Source organism: Balaenoptera acutorostrata, chromosome 6 (genome assembly GCF_949987535.1).
Source record: "Balaenoptera acutorostrata chromosome 6, mBalAcu1.1, whole genome shotgun sequence".
Lineage (NCBI taxonomy): Eukaryota > Metazoa > Chordata > Mammalia > Artiodactyla > Balaenopteridae > Balaenoptera > Balaenoptera acutorostrata.
The window spans coordinates 55,976,088-56,002,702 of record NC_080069.1 but is presented as its reverse complement, the minus strand read 5'-3'; the positions used below and the strand labels follow the sequence as shown (position 1 = coordinate 56,002,702).

At 43.9% G+C, this 26,615-nt stretch overlaps 1 protein-coding gene across 4 annotated transcripts in view; it reads right to left on the bottom strand.

The window, feature by feature from the left end:
• The window catches only part of SLC24A2 (solute carrier family 24 member 2), a 244,445-nt gene that overhangs the window by 26,017 nt on the left and 191,813 nt on the right, over nt 1-26,615 (bottom strand). For all 4 annotated transcript variants that reach the window (XM_007176804.2, XM_057549325.1, XM_007176805.2 and 1 more), the window contains 2 exons: nt 17,310-17,408; nt 14,343-14,461 (listed from right to left, as the gene is read on the bottom strand). In XM_007176804.2, coding sequence (XP_007176866.1) covers nt 14,343-14,461; nt 17,310-17,408 — 218 coding nt within the window. The remainder of the gene's footprint in view (nt 1-14,342; nt 14,462-17,309; nt 17,409-26,615) is intronic.

Genomic DNA, 26,615 nt, shown 5'->3' with positions numbered 1-26,615 from the left:
TCTAGCCTTCCTTGTAACAAGGTGTGGTCATGGGATGAAGTTCTGGCCAATGAGATGGAATGGGAAGTATTCTCTGCAACTTCTGGGATGTATCTTTAAAGGGTGGAGGTGTAACCTTCCTCACTCCTTCGTCCTTCTGGCTGCCAGGAATGGGGACATTTTGGCCAGAGCTTGAACAGCCATCTTAGACCATGAGGTGGAGAAATAGTATAAAAGGATCTGACCTCTGACACCCATCAAGAGCCATTCTAGCTCCGGGCTGCCTATAAAGACTTGGGAGAGTCATAAAATTCTATCTTACTTAAGCTGCTGTGATTTTGGGGTTTTGGTTGCTCACACTAGAACCTTATCCTGGCTGATCCAGTGTCCTCTTTATGAGGAATCAAGGGAGAAAAATCTTTCACATCTCAGAACTGGGAAAAGTCATGCTTCCTCTGAGAAACTGAGAAATCCGTGCATCAGGGAAATGATATTCTTTATTTCTTGGCACCGGGGAGTTCAGAGCCAAATTTGTAACCCTGTCCAGCAATCACAGCACTGGAATCTGCACTCACCTTACTCTAGTCTTACTCTCTTCCTTTCCTTTCCATCCTTTGCTGAATTTTTTCAAACCAGTCATTTTATCCTTTTACATCAGATGTATTTTTGCAAGCAGTCTCGAATCTTTGTGAAGGTGGGGCAGACCTAAAAATAAAAGTCTGCAGTGGTCCAACAGAATTTTGGGGATAACTTTATGAGAGAGAGAGAGAGGGAGGGAGAGGGAGAGGGGGAGAGGGAGAGGGAGAGGGGGAGAGGGAGGGGGAGGGGGAGAGGGGGAGGGGAGGGGGAGGAGGAGGGGAGGGGGAGAGGGAGGGGGAGAGGGAGGGGGAGAGGGAGGGGGAGAGGGAGGGGGAGGGGGAGAGGGAGGGGGAGGGGGAGGGGGAGAGGTAAGATGTTACTGTACGTGACAAAGCATGACAAATGGACAACTACCTTCTTGGATTCATTATCAATACTGAAGGTTGGAATCTGGAGGTCTGGCTATCAGAACACCTACAGATAGAAGAGAACAGTTCCAGGGGGCAGTTAGCACCTGTTGGGAGGTCTCTGGAGCAATCAACTCATTTTTATTTTCCTTTATCTAGTGAACGGGAGGAGTGGCGGCAGCCTGTCCATTTGTGGCCTAGCATCACGAGAATTGGTTCAGCTTCTTTGCACGTGCATCTTATACTATTTCCACTTGTGCCTCGTCTGGATGGTTTGCCCCAGAATAAGTGTCAGGTTTCCAGTGGAGGGGCTTGAGTTGGATTTATCAGTCCAGAAGTTGCCTCTCCAGCCAGAAAAATATTTCTTGGAGGCAACTCAATTTCTTATTCTTGTCTGTGAAGGGCACTGTGCAAGATTCCTGCGTGAAGGTGAGCCCACTTTAATGCAAACTCTGCTGTCAGAGAATTAAAATGAACACCCAGGAGGCATCTGAAAATAGGCCAACTTTGAGTTCAGTTTTGCTGATTGGTAATCACATCTCATCTCCAGTTCACAAGGAGCAAGCTCAGAGGATCGCTTGCACCTGCCTAGCTCTCAACTCGGTGGGGTTTGATTCTTCTTTAACCCCCTCAAAAGGACCACTCAGTTCAGCACTCAGGAATGCCACCTCTTCCCACTGAAGAGTCCCTTCAGTGTGGCATGATGCTGAATAAAATGCAATGCCAGTACTTAGGTATCTCTGTAAAAATATAATTCATTTACGCTAAAATACTGGGCCAGGGTCAAACTGGGGGAAGGTGAAGATTTCAAGTGATTTGGACTTCTACTTAAAAAGAATGGTTCCTAGTATATTTGTTGCTGTTGCTGTTTCTACAATTTGTATCTGTAGAAAAAAAGAATCAGTTTTACCTCCACATTGTTTAGTCACACAGATGCCCACACGAATGATCAAATGGGGCAAAGCTCATGGAGTGCGGTGCGGGCTACGAATCCCCAACAAGACCCCGAGGGGCTGGGAGTGGGAAGAGATATCCATAAAAACATTCGCCGAGCCTGATATATGAGGCTGGGTGGGTGCATCAAGAATACTGAAACTGTCACCCTCAACAAAAGCCACTAATAAAACACGTGAAATATGTAGGCTACGTGGGAGGTGTTCATCTGTAGACTGCGGATAGTAACTCTCAGGCAGTCGCAGGATGCACAGTACCTGGGAGAGACCAGGGGATCAGCACATGTTATCCTCTTCCTTTCTGCCATTAATCTCATCTCTGCCACTAACTAGCTATGTGACCCCAGGCGAATCAACGGAAATGCTGGAATAGCAAAAGAACACATACGTGTCACCTGTAAGGCATCTGGACCTGGGGTGCACCTCACCCCCTTTTAGGCCCCCAAAGTCCTTAAAAACCTTGTCATTGTGAGGCAGAGCTTCTCTGTCCCCTGCAATGTTTTAATGTGGGACCACCTTCCTGTCCAAGAACTTGTCATTCATTTTATCATTTGGACACTGAATGATCATGAAAGACAAGCTGCAATCACATAGACCTCTGCAATCATCTAGTGTAGGAACTTTAGGGCCCCAGAATTTCAGAGCTGGAGGGGTCCTGGGTCATTGAGCGCCCCACCCCACAATTGAGGACCCTAAGATGAAGTGATATGCTGAAGGAAGGTCACAGTGCCAGGCTCATCTCACTCCCAACCCAAGGTTCTTCCAAAATACCACATGGCCTCCCCTCCTCACTCCTAAAAAGTAGGTATGAATGTGCTGTATGTCCAATTACACTAGGTTTCCCAGCTTTTTGTAATAAATCAAATCTACTAAAACAAAAAATGCTAGCTATGGCAAGCACTAAGAATGTAATTGACATAATTTTGGTTGATTTTCTTGAGTCTAGAACTAATTTCTGGTGGTTTGGCTGCCCCACGTTCTTGCAAAAGCTGATCAGAAACATTTGATTCTTGGACTCACTCTTTTCCTTTTCTTGAGTCTGCTATGGATGGAATATCTGTGTCTCTCCAAAATTCATATGATGAAATCCTAACCCCCAAGGTGATGGTATTAAGAGGTGGGGTCTTTGGGAGGTGATTAGGTCAGGGTGGCGGAGTCCTCATGATTGGGATTAGTGTCCTTATATATAACTGGGAAGCTAGCTTGCCCCTTCTGCCATATGAGGACACAGTGACTAAATGTCCGTCTGTCAACCAGGAAAAAGGCTGTCACCAGACAATTGATCTTGGACTTCCCAGCCTCCAAAATTATGAGAAATAAGTTTCTGTTAATAAGCCACGTCGTCTATGGTATTTTTGTTATACCATCCAGGGCAGCTTTGAAGGGGAAATGAAGGGCAGATCTGGGCGTCGGTGGGGAGGAGGAGCCATTGTGATCCTCTCTTCCCTCCTCTATCTCCTTGGGTGATATCTCCAAGGAGCCAGGTACAAATTTAAAAATGAAATGTGGGTACTGATAAGATAGCAAAGAATGTCAGGACTTCAAATACAGGTGAAAAAGAAAGACTTGTTCTTTACCATCTCTATCCAAGAAAAAAGTGCAGAAATGTAGCCCAGGTCTGAAGTAGGAGGAGGTGACAATCAAGTACACCATAATGAGGGCTCGAGATTTTATGTGCATTTCATTGCTTGATGTCACCCCTGATTCCCATAACTGTGGATAATCCTGTACTGGCTACTTCTAAAATGAGTATCTAGGGAACATTGGCAGAGATGGATTAAGCCCTTTACAATCATAAACTTTCCCGAGGCTAACTCTAGCAAGAAATGAAATAGGAGGTGGGTTATTTCCAGACTCAAGCATTCTGTGTTCAAAGGCCAGTGGAACCTCGGGGGAAGAATATGCACAAAAGAACAGCATCGTCTTGGAACAGGGACCATCTGCTTCTCCTCCTGCCTTTGTCCTCTTTCATTATTGAAGCATTAAAAATACTCTTTGACAAAGGTGGCATGTTTTACTTTTCCAATTAGGTTTCCTTGGGAACTGACGAGAAGGTGTGTGCACCCGTACAAAGCGTACGTGGGAGGCTCCTAGAGAGAGAAGAAATCTTGAAAGTGCCTCACCTAATGAAGGGATTGCTGGAGAAGGGACTAAAAGACGAAGAAGACCTACTTCTGCTCCAGAACGTTCTTTTACAATGTGACTGCTGTTACAGAATTAACTGAGATAGTCCAGGAAAAGCACCTAGAACTGCGCTTGGCACAGAGTAAACAGTCAATAAACATTAGTTATTATTATTATTTTTAACAAATGGTTAGGAGAAGAATTTCTTCAAAGACATCCAGGAGAGAGAAGTTTGACTAGGTGACTTACGATACTTCCAAGCAATAAAATTCTATAATTCAATTTTTTTCATGTGAAAGTGGAAACTGCAATAATTGTGTTCCCCATCTATCCATTCATCCAACATTTACTGAGCATTCATTGACTACCGTGATGTCAACAATCTAATTTACTTTCCTCTTTGGTAAGAGGAATAAACAGAAGGCCTTTGTAAATAAGATGAAAGGGAAAATTCCATAGCCCTAAGGAGAAAATGCTCTTTTATTTCAGTAGATGGGCTGTAAGTAGACTTTCTATCTGAAACAAAGCTTCCAAGCAGACTCATAATATTGTGACACCTTGATTCTGTCTTTTGAGCAGAGCTAAAAACAACACTAGAGTTGGAGCTCTCAAAAATGCACAGTCACACTTTAATACAGTGAAAGGCTCTGAAATCAACATCTGTTTGGCAAGTAGAAGGTGCCTTCCAAGAAACATTCCATGGAGTGCTTTACTACAAAGGAAATCTATTCAAAAAGGAGATTTTAAAAAAAGGTAAATATCCATATGGTCAGCGTATTAGTCTGCTTGGGCTGCCATAACAAAACACCATAGACTGGGTGGCTTGAGCAGTAGACATTTATTATAAACTCCCACCATAAATATCAGCTGGCTCAGGGACAGTAAGTGGTTTTCATCTCATCTCCATTTTTTTTCCTAAAGTGGTTGGCCAATTAGTGGGGTCAACATACCAGTAGCCTTCATTTTGTCTATTACAGAGCTAGAACATTGTGCTTGAAATTCAAAATATCGATCCATAAAAATCTCATTACTAGGTTGTGGATCATTTTGTCTTACAGACCCAAAGACCTAAACTCAAAACGTCTGAGTGACACAAGGGAAAATGAATTTTTGGGACCCCAGAGCTATCGTTCAGGACTTGCCAAAGAAGGTGTGTGTGAGTCATTTTGAGTGCTAGCTCAGAGTTCTGGGATGGGTCAGCTAAGGGCTCTAGGGACAACTTCATTTGCCATTTGCCTTTCCTCTTTGAAAAGGGAATAAAAACAGGAGAGCCAGGAAGAAAAACTGTTAGACACAATGATGGAAGACCAGAGTCGTGTTTGGAAAAATTCAGTTACTCAACTCTAAGATGAATCCTTACTGACTATTATGGAAAGAGTGTTTGTGTCCCTCCAAAATTCATATGCTGAAGCCCTAACCCTCAGTGTGGGTGTATTTGGAGATGGGGCTTCTAAGGAAGTAATTAAGGTTAAATGATGTCATAAGAGTAAGCCCCTGGTCTGATAGGATTAGTGTCCTTGTGAGAACAGACATCAGAGAGCTCTCCCCTGCTCCTTTCTCTCTCCACCCACACCCTTTTGTGTAGGAAAGGCTCTGTGAGGACAGAGAGAGAAGACAACCAACGGCAAGCCAGAAGGAGAGCCCTTGCCTGAAACTGAATTGGCTGAAACCTTGATCTTAGACTTCCAGCTTCCAGGACTGTAAGAAAATAAATTTCTGTTGTTTAAACTACCCGGTCTGTGATTTTTTTGTTATGGCAGCCCGAGTGGACTTATACACACTGTCCATATGGATATTTATCTTTTTAAACATATCTTATATTTGAATCCTTTTGTTTTTTTGGCTTTGAAAATAAAGTGTTCACTTGCTATAATTTATTTTTAAATCACCCTTTCACTCATTCTTTACCGAGTCTTTGAGAAATCTCTTTATTTTTGTTCTCTGAGTTTCTCAATGTCTTTGCCCTTGCATTATTTACCAATATCCTTCATCTCTCGACTCCGTTTTTATCTCTGTGTTTCTATCACTTATCTCTTTCCAAGAGATAAGTCAAGAAGAGGTCAGTCAAAAAGCACCTCTTTTTGGAAGGCAGCACCATCTGAGACATCTGTATTGCCTTCTGTGTGGACATCCTGAACCAACAGAGCTAACATTTATGTAGCATACAGATTTTTTAAGAAGTGATTAATCTCTGCCTGTCTAGCAGTAGGAAATAATTCCCCCCCCCCTTAAAATACCATCTTATGGTTTGTTTTACATATAGATGGAAAAAAATCTAGCATCAAGAACTTAGCATATTAAATACAAAATGATAAGGTTCACTCAGCAGTGGCAACCTGAAAAAACTTCATCTGCTTCTCCATGACTTTGGATTGAAACCAAGATTTCAAAATATTTTGCTGTGAGTGATCAAGCTGTCTGGACCTAAGTTTTCCAAGAAGCCAAGAAACCATTTTATATTAATGTAAAATGGCTTTTGGAGAGTCTGGTGAAATGCAATTACTTTCCTTCACTTTGCATTTTGCCCAAATAATTCTGAGGTGCAACCTACGGACAAGATGGATTTCTTTCTGTATTGCTATTTTAAACTGGTTTTTGTATAGTTTTCATGGGCTTCGTAAATCCTGCTGATACAAATCATAAAAGATCTGTCAACATAAAAGCTACTGAAGAATCTAAGAAACAATTCAAAAGTCATTCTCATCGTTTAATCATCAACTGGATTACAATTACTCATAGGAACAGTAATATTAATGTTGGTATTTTTTTCAGGGTGTCAATGGAGTTTTTTCCTTTTTATTAATAGTCAGCTCTTAATGTATCTTATGTGAATAATTAATAGACTTTCTTGAAACTACTTCAGAAAGCACAATGACAAATGGTGTTATTAACAGTAAGATTCTAAGTGAAGTTATAATTCTCTGTCAATATTCAAATTTAGGCAGAAACCCAAGAGTCAGATCTATCTATTTCATTTTCAAGTGTGGTCAAAAGGCCTCTGAGTGCATCTTAAGCAGTTGGTAAATATTGTACAGGTCATCAGATATAGGAACTAGATCTCAACTTTTCGTTAAAAAATATATGTATAGATTGAAAGGAAAAAATGTTATCTCCTCCAGAAACGGAACCCATGTACTAAGGCCTGGTAGGTAAAACACTGTAATTTTTGCTTTTTTCTATAGTTTGTATTAGCTCTTCTCAGATACTAATAAGTTTCTTGGCTTGGACCTTGCAAACTCCAGTCTGATGAAGAATCTTTGGATATTCTTTTTCTTTCACAAGAGAAAGGCCTTGCCCTCTATCCCCAATACTGCCCTTGTGCTCTGGCTGTGTCGGACACAGAGATCCAGCCTCAGTTTCCACTATTTTCTACTTTCTTCCATTTCTTGAGTGCCAGAATCCTCTTATTATGCTTCACCAATGTTCCAAGAGATTGAATAATCTCATCAATAGTGGGAAATTCGGTCCTTAGCTGTTTTTAAACTTTCAAAATGGTGGATCTGGCTATTCCACCTTAATCATTTAGAAGAGATACTTGCTCTTTGAATAACAGGAAGATTTGAGGTTCGAAAGGCCTCTGTTAAAACTTATTACTGCTAAGAAAGTAAATGTTTACTAACTAAAGGTAATATTTTAGGAAGAAAGACATCATATGGATTCTAGGTCCCATCTGCTTGGATAATCTTGGAAATATTATCAGAGTTAACGTTTTGGACCAATGTTTATTATGAAGTCTTTCTATGGAGCTTTAAAATCATAGCTATAACTTTAAACGACAACAGTAATCCGAAACAAACTGCTGTCTTTGACAACAACGCTTTTTTACCACCCTCAGAGATGCACATTTAATAGTAGAGAAATATCTTTGTGCATTTTATTTTATTTTTCTTAAGAGAAATCTAAGCTCACAATCACATCCATCATCTTTCCCTACTCATCCTTTACTTAGTCACATAATACCCAAATATTTTTATCAGCACTATGAGAGCAGATCTTAAAAACCATACTGAGTTTAGGTGAGGACGAATGCTAGACTGGGGAGAAATAAGGCAGGGTTGAAATCCCAAAGGGAGAAAGGGAGGGCTTAATATAGCAAGATGATATTTAAGTTGTAAAGTGAGAAAAAAAGAAAAAAGTCTGCGCTTTATACATTTTCTGTCTATCATCTATCTATCAGTACATGTATGTTTGTGTGAGTATATGTGTGTGTGTGTGTGTGTACACACACACACACACACACACACACATATTCATTTTTCCTAGGAATGTGATTATCTTAAATAAGTCTGTTTGCCCACTGGTGCATCTGGGCAACTCTTAACCAAAGCAAAGACAACCTGGATTTCCCTAAGGACAGAGAGAAGTCTCAGAGGTGAAATGAAATAAAAGCTGCAACATATAAAAAGCATAATACAAGAAAAAAAAGTTAGATTTTCAGATTTCAGAATCTAAGAAATTTGCAAGGCATTTCCCCTCCTACCCTTTCACTGTGCACGTGTATGTAAAGAGTTTGGATGTGTCGTGTCTGGAGGATTGTGATGCAGCAAGGCAGGCAGATTCCCTGAGCAAGCCGGCCACATGCAATCACCTGGCAGTTGTCTAGACTGGCCAAATTAAAATGTAAGAAAATGCTGGGTTCTGAGTGGGAGAGAATATATCTTAGAATTGTTTTTCAAACCCGGATAAATTTCCAACACTGAAAATTTAGAAGGTTGGTAAATTCTCAGTGACAGCTCAAATCAGTTCTGTTAGAATTGACAGCATTTTGTTAGCAGGTACTGGGAGAAGATAATTAGCACTAAGCTGTTTGAAAAGTCAAATTATTTCTTGGTTCCACAAAATATACAAATGAAGCAGAAAACCTCCTGCAAAGGGGCTTCCTTGGTAAGAGAGAATATTTTAAAGTGCTCTTCATTGCCAGTGTAAAGCCTGGACAAAAGGAAGGTCTCAGAGCTGAGGTGTCGGTGTAAAATTAGTTCATTGGTAAACAGGGTTTTGAAAACAGCAGGTTAATTACACAAGGCAGGTTAAACTCTCAGGAGAGTATCAGCAGTCAGTGTGTGGTGTGTGGGGCTCATCACTTCCATTAATAAAGTTGAGGTGCACACCTCATTCCTCCTGGAGCCTGATAAAAATACAACTGGGAAAGAAAGAAAACCAACACAATAAAAAGGCATTGAATCCTTTCTGTGAAGTTGTGCTTTGGGTGGCCTGAGTGTCCTGATTTCACACCTTTTTTCCTGACTCTGGAATCACAGCCTTAATTTACCGTGTTACCCAGTTTTTCCAGCCTTGAAACTCAAGCATCACCCACAGCTGCTTTTTCTTGTTCACGCTCTGTGACCAATTTATTACCAAAGGGTCTCAATTCTGCCTCAGAAACAGCTCTCACAATCCAACCACTGTCACCCCTGACACAGCCAATACTTGGTCTGAGGCCTTGTCATCTGGCCTACCTAACAGCCATTTTAAAACGGTTTTACTAAGTACTGCTAATAGCAAACACCTATGCAGTGCTTACCGTGTGCCAAAAACTGTTCTACGAGCTTTCGAGTCTCACAATAATGCTATGAAATAGGTTACTATTCCTGTTTCAGAGAGAAGGAAGATGAGAACAGAGAGGTTAAGTAACTTGTCCAAAGTCACACAGCTGGTAAGTGGCAGATCTGGGATTTGAACTCTGTCTTCAATTTGTGGTCTGTCTACAGAGACTCCACTCTTAAAGGACTAACGCATATTGTTTCTGTTTTAATTTAACCCATTATTATTTTTAGTTGTTGCATTTTTTTGGAATAGGTAAAACAGTTAACTCATTCAAAATTCAAAAGCTACAGGAGGCTACATACTGAAAGACGTGTGCAGAAGGCCTCCCACCCTGGTCCCGTACCACAGGCCCCTGTCCTGCAGGCAATCAGCATGACCAGTTTCTTCAGTAGCATCCAAAGCAGATGTTTATATGTTACTATGTTATTTCCCTCCTTTTTTTCCTCTTACACAGACAGAATATATTGGATGTAATTTGGCACGTTGCCTTTCCCACTTAACAACATATATTGAAGATCATTCCATATAAGTGCATGAAGAGCTTCCTCATTATTCTTTTCTTTTTTCTTTTTTTTGGAAAGACTGCAGATGGTTGAAATGAGGGGTGGGCAAACTTTTCCTGTAAAGGGCCAGATAGTAAATATTTTAGGCTTTATGGGCTTCATGGTCTCTGTCACATATGCTACTGCTGCCTTTTTTTTTTTTTTTCAAACGTTCAAGAATATAAAAACATCCTTATCTGATAGGTTGCACAAAAACAGGCTGCAGGCCGGATTTGGCCACAGATCATAGTTTGCTGATCTTTGAACCAAACAGGCTCTTACCTCGCTGCCCTGCATCCTGTCCTCCCTCACTCTGGCCCCTTCTTGACCATTCAGAAAGAGCTCTCTTCTTATCACATAAATCCAAAGCTGCCACGGCTCCCTTTAAACCCTCTACGCCTCCCCACTCCCAGGACGGGGAGGTCCAGACTGCTGAGCAGTGCCTACAACGCCCTTCCTTATCCCTGTGCCTCTCCTCCCCTGCCTGTCTACTGCTCTGGTCCAGCCCACTATCAGCTCTGCCTCACCTCCTGCAGCGACCTCTTTGCCCCACTACTACTACACGATCTCTTGCCACAAATCCACTCTCTACACCCCAGCGCAGCCTCTTGGATTGTTTACAAGTGCAAATCACATCTGGGAACCTCTGACAGCTTGTTGCTGCCCTAGAATGAAGTCAACTCCTGTATCATGGTCTACAAGGCAGGCCAGCTCCACTAAGCCCTCCTGTCAGACCTCACTGCCACCATCATCCCTCCCTCCACTCCCCACTCTCCAGCCACAGTGACTTTTCTGTTCCTCAGACAAGCCGAGCTCATCTCTGCCTCTGTGGGTGCTGTTCCCTTGACTGACCTGTTCTTAAAGTTCAGCATCCGTTCAAATGCCACTTCCTTAGTGAAGCTTTCCCTCACCTTCCAACCTAAAGGGGCCCCTCCACTCTTGCCCTCCACTGAGTCACCAGGCTTTATTTTCTTCATGGTCCTATGGCTGTCTATAATTATACCTTGGTTTACATTAGCAGGCTCTCTGCTCTGCTAGGATGGGTGGGCATCTCCAGTGCCCAGCACATTGCCTGACATACATTAGATGAATGCTAAAAATTTTCTGATTCAACAATGGAAGAATTTCTGCCCAATTTACTTTTCCTAGTGGATTTATCCTCACTCCTCACCTTATATTTCAGTCTTCAGTTCCCCTGGCTTTCTCAACCAATCACTACACAGGAATCTTCCTCCTAAGTGAACATGTTGTCATCTCGGTCATCTCCTCCTTCTTTGAGCGACAAACTCCTACTTACCCATCAATACCCAGCTCAAATGTTACCTTTTCTCTGAAGTTTTTACACTTTCCCTTGCCAGGGTCAATTTCATCCTCTGGCAGGCTCCCAGAGCACTTTGTATAGACCTCCCTGATCACACTGGGCCATAATGATTTCCCTACCACAGATGTTTTTTTATTTACTTATCATACCCTGAATACTCTCAAATTTATATATATATATATATATATATATATATATAAATATATTTCATTTTCATTTTATCTACAATAAGCATTTTACCTATAGGGAAAGGACACTTTGGATGCTGTTTATATAAGTAGGTATGAACACATAATAATATAAATAGCATCATTTAGCTCTGTGCTATGTGCTTTATGTATATTATCTCATTTAACTCTCCTAATATCCCCAATGAGGCAGGTGCTATGGTTATCTGTACTTTGCAGATAAGGAAACTAAAGCGAGGTTGGGTGACTCGCTCCTGGTGGATCTGGAATTCACTGCCAGGCTGTCCTGCAGGCAGCTGGTGGCCTGGCTCTTGGAAGGTCTGTGTGCCCTTGAGCTCTCAGTGTATCAGGATGGTGCCCAAATCTGCCCTCTCACCCTGCGTGAGACCCGGGGACACAGCTCTGCTCAGAGAGGGGCCAGCTGGGACTCTGTCACTCCCCTGCAGCAAGGTGCCCCGTGTGTGGGGGGCACAGATGTCCCTCTGCCAGCCAGATGGAGAGGCATGATGATGACGCTGCCCTCTGCACACCTGTGACTGTGCCATCCCCAAGGGCAGCCAGGTATCCTTGGGGCCTGCTTCCTGCTGCCACATGCTGCTTATCCATGTGGACATAAGCTGCTCCGCCAGCTCACCCCTGAGCTAATACGAAGGGACCGCAGGGCTTTGGGCAGGAGGGTGGGAGCCTAGAAGGCAGAGGAGACAGGGCAGAAGGAGCTACCATTTCTCTATCTTTTCCTTTAGCCATTTCCCCCCCTCCACCCCAGCTTTACTGAGGTATAATCGACAAATAAAAATTTTATCTATTTAAGGTATACAACATGATGATTTGATATACGTACACCTTGTGAAAAGCACAGCAAAGGAAACAACAAATGAAAAGGCAACCTATGGAATGGGAGGAAATATTTGCAAATCATATACCTGATAAGGAGTTAATATGCAAAATATATAAGGAACTCAAACAACTCAATAGCAAACAATGAATAACCTGATGAAAAAATGGGCAAAGGGACTTCCCTGGTGGTCCAGTGGTTAAGCATCTGCCTTCCAATGCAGGGGACACGGGTTGGATCCCTGGTCAGGGAACTGAGATCCCACATGCCGCAGGGCAACTAAGCCCGTGCACCGCAACTATTGAGCCCATGTGCCACAACTAGAGAGCCCACACGCCACAACTAGAGAGCCCACGTGCCACAACGAAGATCCCTCATGCCACTACTAAGACCTGATGCAGCCAAATAAATACATAAACAAATAAATAAATATTTTTTTAAAAAAAGGGCAAAGGACCTGAATATTTTTCCAAACAAGATGTACAAATGGCCAACAGGTATATGAAAAGGTGCTTGACATCTTTACCCTTTCCTTTAAACAAAGAAACTTTCCTTGCACCTTTCTTCAGGGAATAAAGGCAACAGGTAACAATTAGCAAGTGTTTGTCTAAGACGTACAGACTTCCTCTGTTGCAGGGTGTATCCCGGTGTAAAGGAGAAGAGAGCGTGGAATGGATTTGCCATAGTCTGGCTTCATTATCAGCTCATCAGGAAAATTCTGCCTAGTGAAGTGGGTCACAGACTTGAGGGGAATGCTACTCAAAGTGTGGTTCTCGTACCAGCAGCATCAGAATCACCTTGGAGCTCAGGAGAATCGCAGACTCTGGGCCCTACTCCAGACCTGACAAATCAGACCCTGAATTGTAACACGATCCCCCAGGAAATTCCTAAGCACATTAAAGTTTGAGAAACACTGACCCAGGGTGACTGATTAAAATGTGAGTTTAGGGCTCTATGCCTTAGAAATTCTGATTCACTTGAGGAGGGTGAGATCCAGAAATCTAACAGGCACCACCTACTTTTTGCTTCTGCCTACTTTTTTGAGCAACTGTGGTCTAGAGGCAGTGCTGCTTGGTGGAAATAGTACAGACACTATATTTAGACAGTCTTGAGATCAAATCTCATTTCTAATAGCTACAAACTAAGTAATCCTGAATAACTACTTCATCCTGTTAAGCTTTAGCTTCCTCAGCTATAAAATGGAGATATTAAATGTCTATACCTTCAGCTGGATGGTTTAAAGCACCTAGCACCAAAGCTGTGGCATACAGTATGTATAAATGTTAAATATTATAGCCATTAGATCAAACAGCTATCTAATGGTTGCAACATTGAATGGTGGGCTGGGCCAGAGTACTGATTAATTTCAACTGCAGGGACAGGGAAGGCCAAAGGGGGCTAACCAAGGCGTGATGGCTGTGGTTTCTCTGTTACTTAATCTTGGCCCTAAAGACAGGGGAAGGATTAGACTGCAGCAGTGATCAAACTTTATCATCTACTAAGAATCACCAGGGAAGGGAGTTAAAAATGCTGATTCCTGGGTGCTGCCTCTCAGAGATTCTGTTTCATCGGGTCTGGGATATGGGCTAGGGATCTGCATTTTTATCCCCAGGAGATTTGATGCATGAGTCCTCCAATCTCATCCTGAGAAACAGTGGCTTAGAGAACATGTGTACTTATTGGATAAAGGAAGAGCCTGACGCATGGGGTGCCCTGGCTGGTACTGGGAAATATACACAAGGATGGATGACTCCACCTGGTGTCCACCCAGCTGGGAGCTGGGGCCTCCAAGGAGAACGTAAGTCCGTGCTGCTGTGCTAGAATATCGACACGAACGGCGGCCCGGAAGAGCAATGGAAAAGAGGCATACCTGGGCTTCCGCAGCTTCAATGCTGTGGGAGAGATTTCCATTTTGTACAGGTTCCGATGCATCACTGGATGGTGTCATCTCCACTTCTGTGCTGGTGCTGTTTGGGAGCTCGATTTTTTCTGTGACATAAATTAGACACATACAAAGAAAGCAAATGGAGTCAAGTAGGGGTAAGAGCCATATAGAGAAGAACACCCTATACTGGGCCAAGGGAGAAGGTAGTGGTCTCTGAGGGGTGATAAGGTCCAGGGCTGAGGTTGTGTCAGATGGCAAAGGATTTCTACCCTTCTGCCCCATGCCTTTTCGTGTACTCAGTCCTCCTCCTCTCTTTAGTAGCTCTCTGGCATCCCCTCTGGCCTGATGTCTGACCTTGAGTGCCCTATCAACTCCCAGGGTATGCATTCTCTAGACTAGGCAAACTGACCAACTTGCCATTCAAGAACACGAGCGTGGGCATTTTTATACCAAAAGCCAATCTACACACTAACTGTTTATACCCAGGACCACATCTCTCAGATATTTTTTATAGCAGGATCTTTTCTTTTGTATCACATTCCAGAAAGGATATTTATTAGCTATGGCCTCAGAAGACTTGGGTCCTAGGCTCTGCTCTGCCCCCATCGGGCTGTCACCTCGGGCAAGTCCTCTTCTTCCTCTGGGCTTTAGGAACCTTATCTATGAGATTAGGGGAATCAACTGGGTGACCTCCAAGGCCCATCGCTTCCAGCTCTAATTCCCTCAGGCTCAGTGAGTAGACAACTCTGCCAGCGTGTAGGTGCCATGCGTAGGGCAAACCTGGGAACCCGGCCTTCTCGAAACGCCTGGAGAATGCTACTTAGAACATTCCACACCTGGGCATCCTATTGCAGGCCAGGCAAGAGCGGGGGGATGAACAAGTAATCGTTCCTGAATGAGAGGTGACATTTGGCTAGAGTGACTCCCGGGCAATGGTTGAGCGCTGGGACTCGTGGACACCGGGCATCTCAGACAGGCCTGGGTTCACACTCTGATTCTGCTACTTGTGCTGGGGGGCCTTTAGCAAGTGACTTAACTCCTCTGAGATTCAGCTTCCTCATCTGTAAAATCGGGGTGATGAAGATAATAGAACCACCACTGCTGCTACGACTAACAACAACAATACGATCAAAGGGTACACTGATAAAGATTACATAAGAAAACGCATCCTGTGCCTGGTACAGAGCGAGCAAACACGAAATAGAAACTATTGGGATCCTCATTATAGCACCTGCCTTGCACTAGAAGATTTTTTTTCAGGGCTCAGAGGAACACCGGCAGGTGATCAGTGATAGGCACCACTGAGGTTTTTTTGCCATGCTTTCGGTGACAGGGAAATAAAAAGGGTTCCTAGGCCCTCTGGCTGTGCTGGGTCAAGTCTTGGATTTCAGGAGACAATGAAGCTGTGTGGTTCAGTGTCAGGGTTGCCAGGAATACCAGAATGCTCATCAGTATCAGATATGGGCAGTCTCAGGCTGCTCATAGAGTATCAGAGTATTTCTAGCAACTTCAGAAAAACTAAACATTTTTATCACTGGTAAACTCTCACTGGAAAATAATTTGAGAGTTACATAAAAATTGTTGGGTTTGAAGGAGCCAAATTTTGGAAGTCACAGGGAAATATTTATGTTTATGTATTTAGTTGTGGAATACAGAGGCATAGATATATTTAAATATAGAAAGCCACTGAAACTCAAACTTATTTTATCTTTCCATGTTTTCAGTCGTGATGACGTTATCTTAATGATGTTCTGCTGTGTGTGACTGTGTCTGTTTTTCCTGGTATACTTCGTTTAGTTATTTAAACTAAAAAGTACTAAGTACCTTGGGAAATATTAAAATTGTGTTTAGGGTGCCTGTTGGCTGAAGTGATACAACTTAAGGATCGGCCTTCAATGGCCAGACAACACAGGAGGCTGGGTCCCAAAGTGGAGTTAAGATATCCAAGAACAGACATAAACAGATGAGAAGAAGCAACCTCCCAGGCGTGATAGTTAGCATTTTAGCTTATTTCCTTTAAGTTTTTCTTTTCATACCCAGTAGAATCTTGACTGTTTCTTGGCCAAATAGTTTCCCTGAGCTAGAAGTCAGGATAACAGGAGAGGCAGAAACTCTTCTAAGGAATGTCATATATTTCAAGTGCAACACTGTTGAATTTTGTCTGCGGATAATTTTAGTTTCTTGGGCAATAGTATTGTGTATCACATAGTTCCAGATTAGGGTAAATTTAGTCTGAATTTAGAATTAAAGAGCTACGGGAGAGTCACAGACTGGAGATGAGGAACATTACATTCCAAGTTAAAATGAGATGCCTGAATGTCACGATCTGGTCACACAGGAACTCAGAAAAGGTCAACCACAAGAGACCCGGGTGAGTACTGTTGAATTCTTAGGAAAGGAGGGGCAGGGTCATCTTGTAGGAACCCTGCCACTCAGTTCAGGAGTGACCAAGTGAACAATCGGGTAATTTACTGGGGGTGCTGCAGGCATTGTCACAGGTATAAAATCTGGCTACCAGGCAAGAATTTCAGAAGGGGTACTCTCACCTTTTGTTAAGCATTAAATGACAGATCTATATGACCTCTTTATGTGCAATCCCTGAAGTGAAGTGACTTTCTACTCTTCAGTGGAGATGCCTGGCTAGGAGCTGGTGTAACTTTGCTTATTTTAAAATTTTTATTTATTTAACATTTTTATTTATTTATTTTATATGGTTCCTCAGAGAATCATTTCACTCTTTTTAAAGTTCCCCTGGGGGTAGGTGATATATTGTGTCTATTCATGCCCTGTACCGACGAGGGGGAAGTGGGACTCTTCCTGACACCCAGGAGAGGGCTGAGTTGCAGGGTTCTGCGTCTGCACTGAGTTGGGGTGTCCACACTGGGTCCTGTCTCTCTGCCCCCCTCCACGTACTTCAGGAAAGGCACGGGATGGAAGTCTCCCCGGACTCACCCACGTGATTAGCAGCCCCATTCTGCCTCTCGTTCTCATCCACCTGACATTTTTTCTTGGCGATCTTGTGGAGAATTGAAGCCTTTTCTCTGAACCTCCCTGAAGCAAGAGAAAGTAATGGAAAGGAGACAGGGTGAGAAGGAAGATAAAGAGAGAGGCTTGTGGCAAATGGCAAAGCGCTGGTGAAGCAGGCACATGGCTTCCTCAGCTATGGGGCCGGTCAGCAGCAACCCCTCCTTTCTGCCCAGCCCAAAGGCCCTATGACCTGCAAGAAGGGTACTTTCTTACCTTGTGATTCTTCAGCCCAATTCTCTCTCTGAGAATCTCAAGCTGCCGGATCACAGATGAAAGGTGACCTCTTCCCTCCCTCCCACTTGCTTACAAAAACCGAAAGCACCAATCATCACCAAAACTCCCTCTACTGCTGAGGTCCGAAACAGGTCTGGAGAAACAGAACTGCTCTGGAGGCATAGCCGTGTCTCTGGAATTATATGCTCATCCCAGAATTGGCTTTTGACCATGGAAAGCCAAGCCCAGGGGTCCTTTGATTTGACTTTGGTTTTCAAACATTTATCTTAATTAACACTGCAATTTCTACAGGAGTTGGGATGCATCACAGCTTTTCGAATTAGCTGAGTCAGCTGCAATTAAAGCATCAGGGAGGCAACTGATTCCAGTTAGGGATTTAGGGTAAAGGATGAGCAACTAAGCACAGCAAGTAATGTTTGTTGGTGAAGAGACGCTTAGGGAAAGGTGCTGGAAAAAATACCATTTTCAAAGTAATCATTTTAAACAGCTGTACCACAAAAGTAATGCTTCATTTCTTCTCCATTACTGACATAATTAATGGGTAAATGCATGCAACAAGCACAGAAAAAAAGCATGCAATAGTGTAGAGATTACTTTATGTGAAACATAGCGCATTTTTCTTTCTCTTTTAATCCTTGATTTTTTTCCCCCTGGGAAAGTTCAAGGTACAAAGGAGACTTATTTTAAACTGACTGATTATTGCCTAGATTCAGATATGATGAGTCCCTGAAAATATCACAACTCCTAATTTTCCCACTAGACATTGGGGGTTGGCTGGGTTCTCTAGCAGCATATTAGCAGAGGAGCTCATTCTACTTTTCTAGTTAGACCAAAACCAAACCAAATCAAACCCCAAAATGTTTCTCTTGGAGAGCCTGTCCTCCTAGGATGGGGCATGGCAGGTTGGCATCCGCACCCCACCCCTCCTTGTGAATGGAAATCCTGGGGAGTGGTCATAGAGGTGACTTGTGTGCCTGGCTGGGGACGACAGAAGCTGTAAACTAGAGTGGGACCAGTTGACTTCAATGGTGAAAATGATGGGAGACAGAGCCCCTTCTGCTCACAAGCTCCATTAGCCTTAAATCTAGATGCCTGCTACCATAAAGGTAGCCTCTAGTAGGTAAGTACCTTAGTGTAGGTAATGAATGTGCCCTGCTGGGCACACCCTCCAAGGAAGCAGGAAGAGGAACATTACACAGAGAAAAGTGGGTCGGTATGTGGCTTGGGCTTCATAAGGAATGAGAAAGAAGGACTAGGAGATAGGCATGATGTCCATCCTTGAGGGATGTTGAAGGTCAGCATTAGGTTCCCCACGCTGGAAGGTAATTTGAATTTGGCTGTTTCTATTTAATCTCCAAGGAAAACTCGGGGAAGAAAAGAGGAAAGGAAAGAAGTCTGGGGACTAGGAGAAGGAGGAGGTAAAAGGGAATAAGGAAAAAAAAAAAAAAAAGAAAAGAAAAAGGAGAGAAAAAGAAGGAATTCAAGAAGGAGGAAAGAGGCAGGGAGCTGGGATTGTCTGGAGGTTGCCAGGCAGCATGGATGCAAGACACGTCCCTGGCTGCCAAATCTACTCTTATTTGGGGAGTAGATAGGTGGATAATGAAGAGTGATTCTCAGCATTTGGCAGCCTGAAGCCTAAAGAGGGGTACTTCTTGTGGAAGACGACCCTAAGAAGACCTCAAATCATCTGCTGAAAAGGCAAGAAGAGGAAAAGGGAGGTTCTAAAACTTTATAGAAGGTGATGATTCTAGTAATAATGCCACCCTGTGGATTTGGGGTCTGTCTTTGAGCTTAGAACATTCTGCAGCTCTGTGATCAACAATCGCTATTTAAAAATTATATGTAAAATAATAATAAAGCAAGAGAGCAATCAGAAGAGGAAACAAGTAAGCCTGGGGAAATAAAACCTGAAGTAATCCAATCCAAGTAATGCCCAAAAGTCATGAAACACGGCAGAGAAAAATATTTGATAGAAACCAGTTAATCACATGTTGTGTGTGATTCCAAGGATCTTTTCAGAGCTCAGATGAACGCCAGAGAGAAATGGTAACAAAAGGGGCCCCAAAGCATGGAAGGGTTTGGCCACTCCCTCTGCCAGGAAACATCTTTCATAACAGTGTTGGCCACTGTCACTCGTGGGCTCGTTTCCCCAAATTCTCTAAAGGAAGAGTGGGAGGACAGGGCAGGGAAATGATTCTAGAATTGGGATTTCATAGGTTCTCAAACGTTTTCACAGACCAGCAAGGGTTTTCTAGACTGTGTGTGTCACCCGTTTTCCCACTGCAGGAGCACCTCAGATTTTCTGTGCTATGGAAAAATAGGAGGGATAGACCTTGTTTTCTCTTGGGGTTCAGCCCTTGGGCAGCAAGGCAAAGCTGCAGAGGCCGCCTGGGGAGCAGCTTTTGTCCACCCACCCCTTCAACCTCTTTAGTACAACTTCTGTCCCAATTTGCAGGACCTGGCAGCCATTCTGCCTTGTGAGTGCTGACAATGGCTGTTCCAAGGCCTAAAAGGATTTTCAGAGATGAGTTTCTAGAAAAGCAGCACACAGAAAAGGTGAAGGAAAGGGGAAGGCCCACCTTTAGAATTTGGCACACAGGGGAATTCCTTGCGGTGGTGGGGCAGAGCCTCGCCAGTAAGGGATCCTCATCCCAGTTCAGTGGACACCCCTGGGATCACCACAGGGCACCTTTTGAGAAAAGCTGTGAGGATCATGCCGACAGGACAAGAGTGAGCACAGAACATGTGACTCTCAGAGGGACCCTCTGTGTTTGGGGGTAGGAAGACCTGGCACCTTCCGGACCTGTTCAGCCTGAAGCCACAAGCTGGGAGAACACCTCGCAGGACGCGTGTGTGTTGGGGACAGCACAGTATTGTGGTTAAAAGGATGTGATTTCGAGGCAGCTAGGCCTGGGTTTAAGCCCCGCCTCTCTCACTGGCTCTGCTGGCTGAGAACTGGTAAATACATGAATATTTCTGAGCTTCAGTTTTCCCACCTGTTGAATAGGGATGTTAACGACTGACTCCTGAGCTAAATGCAAGGCTTAAGTGAGGAAATACGTGTAAAGGACTGAGCACAGCACCTGGCATTAGCAGAACTCTGTAAATAAGAGGAAAAAGAAAAACAAAGCAACAGACAGCCCAGGGGCAAGGGTGACATGGCCCTGAATTGCTTTAGAGCAGCGGTCCCCAACCTTTCTGGTACCAGGGACCGGTTTCGTGGAAGACAATTTTTCCACGGACGGGGGCGGGCGGAGGTGGGATGGCTCAGGCGGTAATGAGAGTGATGGGGAGAGGCAGAGGAAGCTCTGCTCACCTCCTGCTGTGCGGCCCGGGGGTGGGGGACCCCTGCTTTAGAGGAATCGTTGGCATCGGCTCTTCTCTCAATCCACACAGGCGGGACTGCAGCATTAGCTGCATCTGACCCGACAGTGTAAGCATCGGGGGCCTTGTCGGATTGGTGTTTAGTTTTCAGTGAGTCCTCCAAAGTCAGTTCCAAAACCAATTAGGAGAAGGATCACTTTATACTTTCCCGAAATTAAGAAGGTCAAGGTGAGGGAGCTGGCCCTCTGTGTTTTAGATACCTTTGTGATCTTAAAATGAAAAGATAGTGATCAGCTTTCTCCCATTACCTGTGAGGACAGAGTACAGGGAAGGACTATTGGTGTTGCACAGTGGACTCGGGGTGGCTCAAAAGAGCTTCCTGATGCACAAGGGCTTTACCTCCTCTGTGTCTCAGGCTCAGAATTTTAAAATGGGGATAATAAATAGAACACCCAGCTCATACAGTTGCTGGAAGACTTAATGGTTTGATACACAGCAGGTGTTTAGATGGCCCTGACATACAGTAAATTACTCAGAAAGGGTTGTTATTATTATGGAAGTGAATGCAGGACCTTTACCCCATAAATTACTGAAAATAAAAAGCTTGATATTTAAAAATAGAATGGAAGCTTAGCGGCCTCCGGTGCAAGAGACCTTGGCAGTAAAGGCACTGCTTCCATAGACTATTTTAGGCATGGATTCCACGTTGGCATAAGGGTTGACATGGACAGATCTAAGAAAAAACTGTAGCTCTGTGCCTGGTGACAAAGAAGACATTTTTGAGCACTTTTCAAGGTGAGAGAAGGAGTGATTTTTAACATTTTTTAAGGCAACTTTAAAAAATATACTCTGCTGCAGTGTGAACCCTTAAAGTGTTGTATTTTTGTACAGCGACAGATTATTTGTATACTTAAAATCGCAGAAATAGCAAATTCTGCTCAAATCATGAGGCACCTAGTACGTCAAAACCTAGTACACAATTTTAATATAGTTTAGCTTGCTCTGAAATTTGCAGAAGAATACCAGCTGAGTGTCCTCAGGGGAGTGTGTGTTGAGGGGGTGCGGTAGGGAAGTGTGGGAGAAGATCAGGGCAGAAAGGCCTATTACGAATAAGAACAAATTTTGGAAGAACAAAATTTGAGGAATCAAAATCCTCAACCAATCTCTCTGCCATAAAACAGAAGCTCTAAGCCGCTTTGCAAAATAACCTTTGGAGGTTCTGTTTACTCAAAGAAAAAGCGTTTTGCTTCTGTTTCTGATGTTAATTAATGAAAACAGCCCCTGGAAATTCCTTCACATCTTTCCCACCAAGTAATCAGCAGCTCTGGACAGGAACCCTTTGGGCTGGAGGTGAGATTCCCTCCGGCTGCCATAGAACATTCTGAGCACCAGAAACACAGAAGAGATAGGACCAAAGAGATTTATAGATGTAAAGGGAGTGGCCGCACACACCTCGGTGAACAGACCTTGGTTTGGGAGAAGAAAAGGGAAAATGAAACAGGAGGGAAAACTTAGTGTTTTAGAAAGTATTTTTGTGTTTTCAGTTCTGCCTTTCCTGTCTCCGTCTTTGAAGTTTATGGCTTGGCTGGTAGCTTAAAAAGTAAAAGGGCACTGAACTTTCTTCCTGTTTATCCCCTGTCTTTTTGTCTGGAAGCAGAGACTCAGGTCAGGCAGCCAGACCATCGTCACTCTGAGAAGGCATGCAATGGAACTGACGTGGCAAAGAGCAAACGCTGACCTTGGGGTCATCGTGGGTTCCTCTCTTTCTCTCACATCCCGCATGTTATCCACCAGCAAATCTGGGGTCTCGACTTTCAGAATATTTCAGAATCTGACCACTTCTCCCTCCCCACCCCCTGGGCCGAGCAACAATCCTGCTGGCCTCCTGGCCAGTCTCCCTTCCACCTTTACCTCTCTGTCCCCCCCAGGCTGGTCTCAGTGATCAGATCGCACCACTCACTCCTCTGTGCAAAATCCTGCAGTGGCTCCTGAGGTCAAAGTGAAAGCCAAAGTCTTCCCAATGACCTGGAAAATTCTGTCCAGTGAAGCTCACCTCGACCCCCTCCCTCGTCCCCTCCCCCTCTCCTAGCTTACTCTGCTCAAGCACTCTGGCCTCCCCGCTGTTCTGGAAAACACTGTGCGCTCTCCCACCTCAGCGCCATGGCCTTTGCTGGTCCCTCTACCTGGAATGTTCTTCTCCCAGGGATCCACGGACTTCACTCTCTCAACTCCTTCAAGTACTCGTTCAAATGTCACCTTCTCATCAAGGCTGCTCTGAGCAGCCTATTTAAATTTGCAGCTTTTCTTTCCAGCATTTCTCTTCCCCAGCTTATTTTCTCTCAAGTGTTTTTCACCATCTAATTTACTGTATCATTACTGCTATTGATTATCTGCTGCTTCCCATTAGCAGCCAAGCTCCACGAGGGTAGGGATTTTCATTGGTTTTGCTCGCTGCCATATCCCCAGCGCCCAGCGGGGCTCAATCAATCCTTGTGTTTGTGGTTTCCTGGCAAGTTGATGAGTTTCTTACATGCTTCTTGTTGGCTAATGACCCAAAGTAAATCCTTTCAAGTCCACCCAAGCCCAAGGCCCCAGTAGGGCTGAGGGTTCATACGTAGAGCCCCAGGAACTGTCCGAAGGTAAAGAGGTGAAATGGGCTGGACCAGGTGTTTATGCACCAGAGATGGAAGACAGAGGGGCACACCAGTCATCTCCTGCACCTCCCTCACCAGGCTGCCCAGGTGAGCCCTGGAAGGAAGAGGAGGAAGATGCAAGAGGAGGCCCGGCGGGCACAGCAGAGAGCAGAGCAGGGAAAGCTGGGCTTTGGCTCCTCCTTCTGTAGGAAGATACTCCTCATGTGTCAAGGCCTAACTGAAGGCCAGACCCGAAGCTTTTTCTCTACTGATACACACACCCATCTTCCCACGTGGAAATCCGCCCGCCGTTCTCATGGCACTTTGTACCCCTGTCACAGCCCTTATTTCAGTTTGCTGCCCACCTGTCTGCTTTCCCCACCAGAGGGCAGGCTTCTCAGGGGCAGAGACCTCTCCGCCATCTGCGTATCTTTGTGTCCCTCAACAAGCGTCTTAGAATCATGCTTGGCACGTCTCATGCACTCACCGAGTTTCGGTGAGGCTCTCGGTATACTAGCTCCCCTGGGAAGTCTGCTTTTTCTCCAAGTCAGTACAAGTCACAATCTTCTACTCTGCAAATATTAACCAAGCCTGTGCTATGAATCAGGCAACATGTGGTAATAAGATCCAGCTGGTGGGTGCCCTTGTAGCGTTCACAGCCTGGAGCCAGAGAGACGCGAAACAAGGACTTAAGATTCATGCTCTGCTGGTGCGGGCCTTCTCGGGAGGGCATGGAAACTCAGAGAATAGTGAAAGTTCTAAGATACGAGACACTACCTAGCAGCTTGAAGGAATAAACTCCTCTTGCATTCCACAAGCTGTCCTCATGGGGCAGCTTATTCACCTAATAGGATCTGACCTGATTTTTTTTCTTAAAAGCAAAATATTCAAAATAATATTCTCGTCCTGCACAAAAACACCAAGAACATAGAGTTTACTTACTTATTCTTAAATCTACTTTTGTGGTACAACCTCTAAATTATTTCCTCTAATTTTTGTGAAACATCATGTAAAACCACTTATTGTAAAATTACATTGACATAACGGAAATTAAGCTACTATTGTAATAAAGTAGTTTGTAAAGTGTCTTTGTAAATATTTTGTGAATGGACCACATAATAAAGATGACGAACATAATTTAATTGTAGTTATAGTTAAGATATAATCATAGGACTGGTTTTTGTAATTAATGAGAATATTTACATAATTGTATCTCAAGCAGTGGCCAAACCCATCATATAATGAAATGAAGCAGGCTGATTTCCTTATTAAGGCTTTTAAAAATAATTTTCTGTAATAATGACCTTTGGAGTCACAAGTAAAGCACAGTTCTGTCTACATGTGAATTGGTTCTATATCATCTCTCCTAATGGGGTCACCTTATCATTGGAAATATGAGAGTGTCTTCCTAAATATTTTGGAAGATTTCCAATGTGTTTCAAAAGTTGGTATCTTAAAGGTTGAAATTTTGTCCTTTATCCCAATTTCCTGCCTTTCCAGGGACTCTGCCTGATCAGTCATCTTATCCTCAATCCTTCCCCTTCCCCTCAGTATATAATCATGCTTAAGTCTTTCAATGTGGCAACTTTTCTCTTGACTTCAGGTTTCCTGCGGGCGCTGCTCTCTCTTGCCTTCTCTTCATGGACAAGCCTCTGGAAAGATCAGTCTGTGCTGGTGCCTCTGTGTCCTTAGGGGTCCTTCAGTCACTTCTTAACTCTGCATCTGCCATTTGTCAGCATTGCTCCACTGAACCTACCCGTGGCCACTTTTCACCTCCACTTGCCTGGATCTCTCAGTGGCATCTGATATTCCTCACTCCTCTCTTCAAAATCCTCTCTGATTTTCAAGGACGCCCGAGAGTGCTCCTTAAGTGTCACCACTCCTCAGGGGCCCCTCTTTGCTCCCTCTTCCTCACACCTCACATTCTCCCAAGGGCCCCAGTGGACCACTGCCTGGATAGCGATGATTCCCACTTTCAGATCTCTGGCCCAGATCCTCGCATCCAATGGAATTCTGAACACCTTCACTGGGAAGTCCCTCTGATGGTTAAACTCAACATGCCCCAAACTTCCATACATCATTTTCCTTCCTAGGAATCTGCTCCTCTGCTTGTATCTGTTGGTGATTTCCTCACTCCCAGTGTTTTCTAGCCACCTTAGAGGTCTCCCTCTCCCCCATATCCAATTAGCTGCCAAGTCCTTTTCAGTCTACCTTTGAACACTTTAGATCCAACCTTTCCAGCCTGGTTGTTGGTTACAGCTTCTTAATTGGTCTCCCAGCTTTTAATCACATTGCCGACCTGCCTCCTTCTAATTTACCCTTCATATGGCTTAGAGTGCTCCGCAGTTATTTTCTTGTCTTACTCCTTCTTAAGACTCTGCTTTAGGCATCTCATCTTTCAGGAAGCTTTTCCCGAGTCCCTTTCCTGGGCTGGCAAGGCACCTTGGTACTTTTCTCTATCACAGCACTGATACTGATCCTGTCATGGCAGTTATCATAGAGCCTCAGAGGTGTTTTACTGACCCTCTCTCCAACTGGCCTGTGGGCCCCTCAAGGCAGGGATGCTGCTTTTCATCTGTCCCCCCAGTCCTTACTTCTTAGGCTGGTCCTCAGTAAGTGTTTATGAATATAACAACATTAACACAAACAACAAAGGGAACCTTAGTGTGTGTGTGTGTGTGTGTGTGTGTGAGAGAGACAGAGAGAGAGAGAGAGATGCTTGGAGTTCTTGCTGTATGCAAATCTATTTGAAATTTACATTCTTTTCCAGGGGAGAGAAAGAAGGAAGATCCAGAAACACATCGCAGGAAACTCACCAGACTCTCTTCCCAGTTAATGTTGTGATTAAATCTCCAAAGTCTAATAGTGTTTACAATTAATGTTTGTCTATTTTGAGACTCTCTTTAAAAAAAAAAAAGATAACCTAATCAAGTTCAGGCAAAATCGGAATTTTACAAACCAAAAAACTGGCAGCAGGTATCAGATAGCAAACTACGATGTTTCAGGCAAGGAGCCAATTTACTGACCTTAGCCAAGGCTC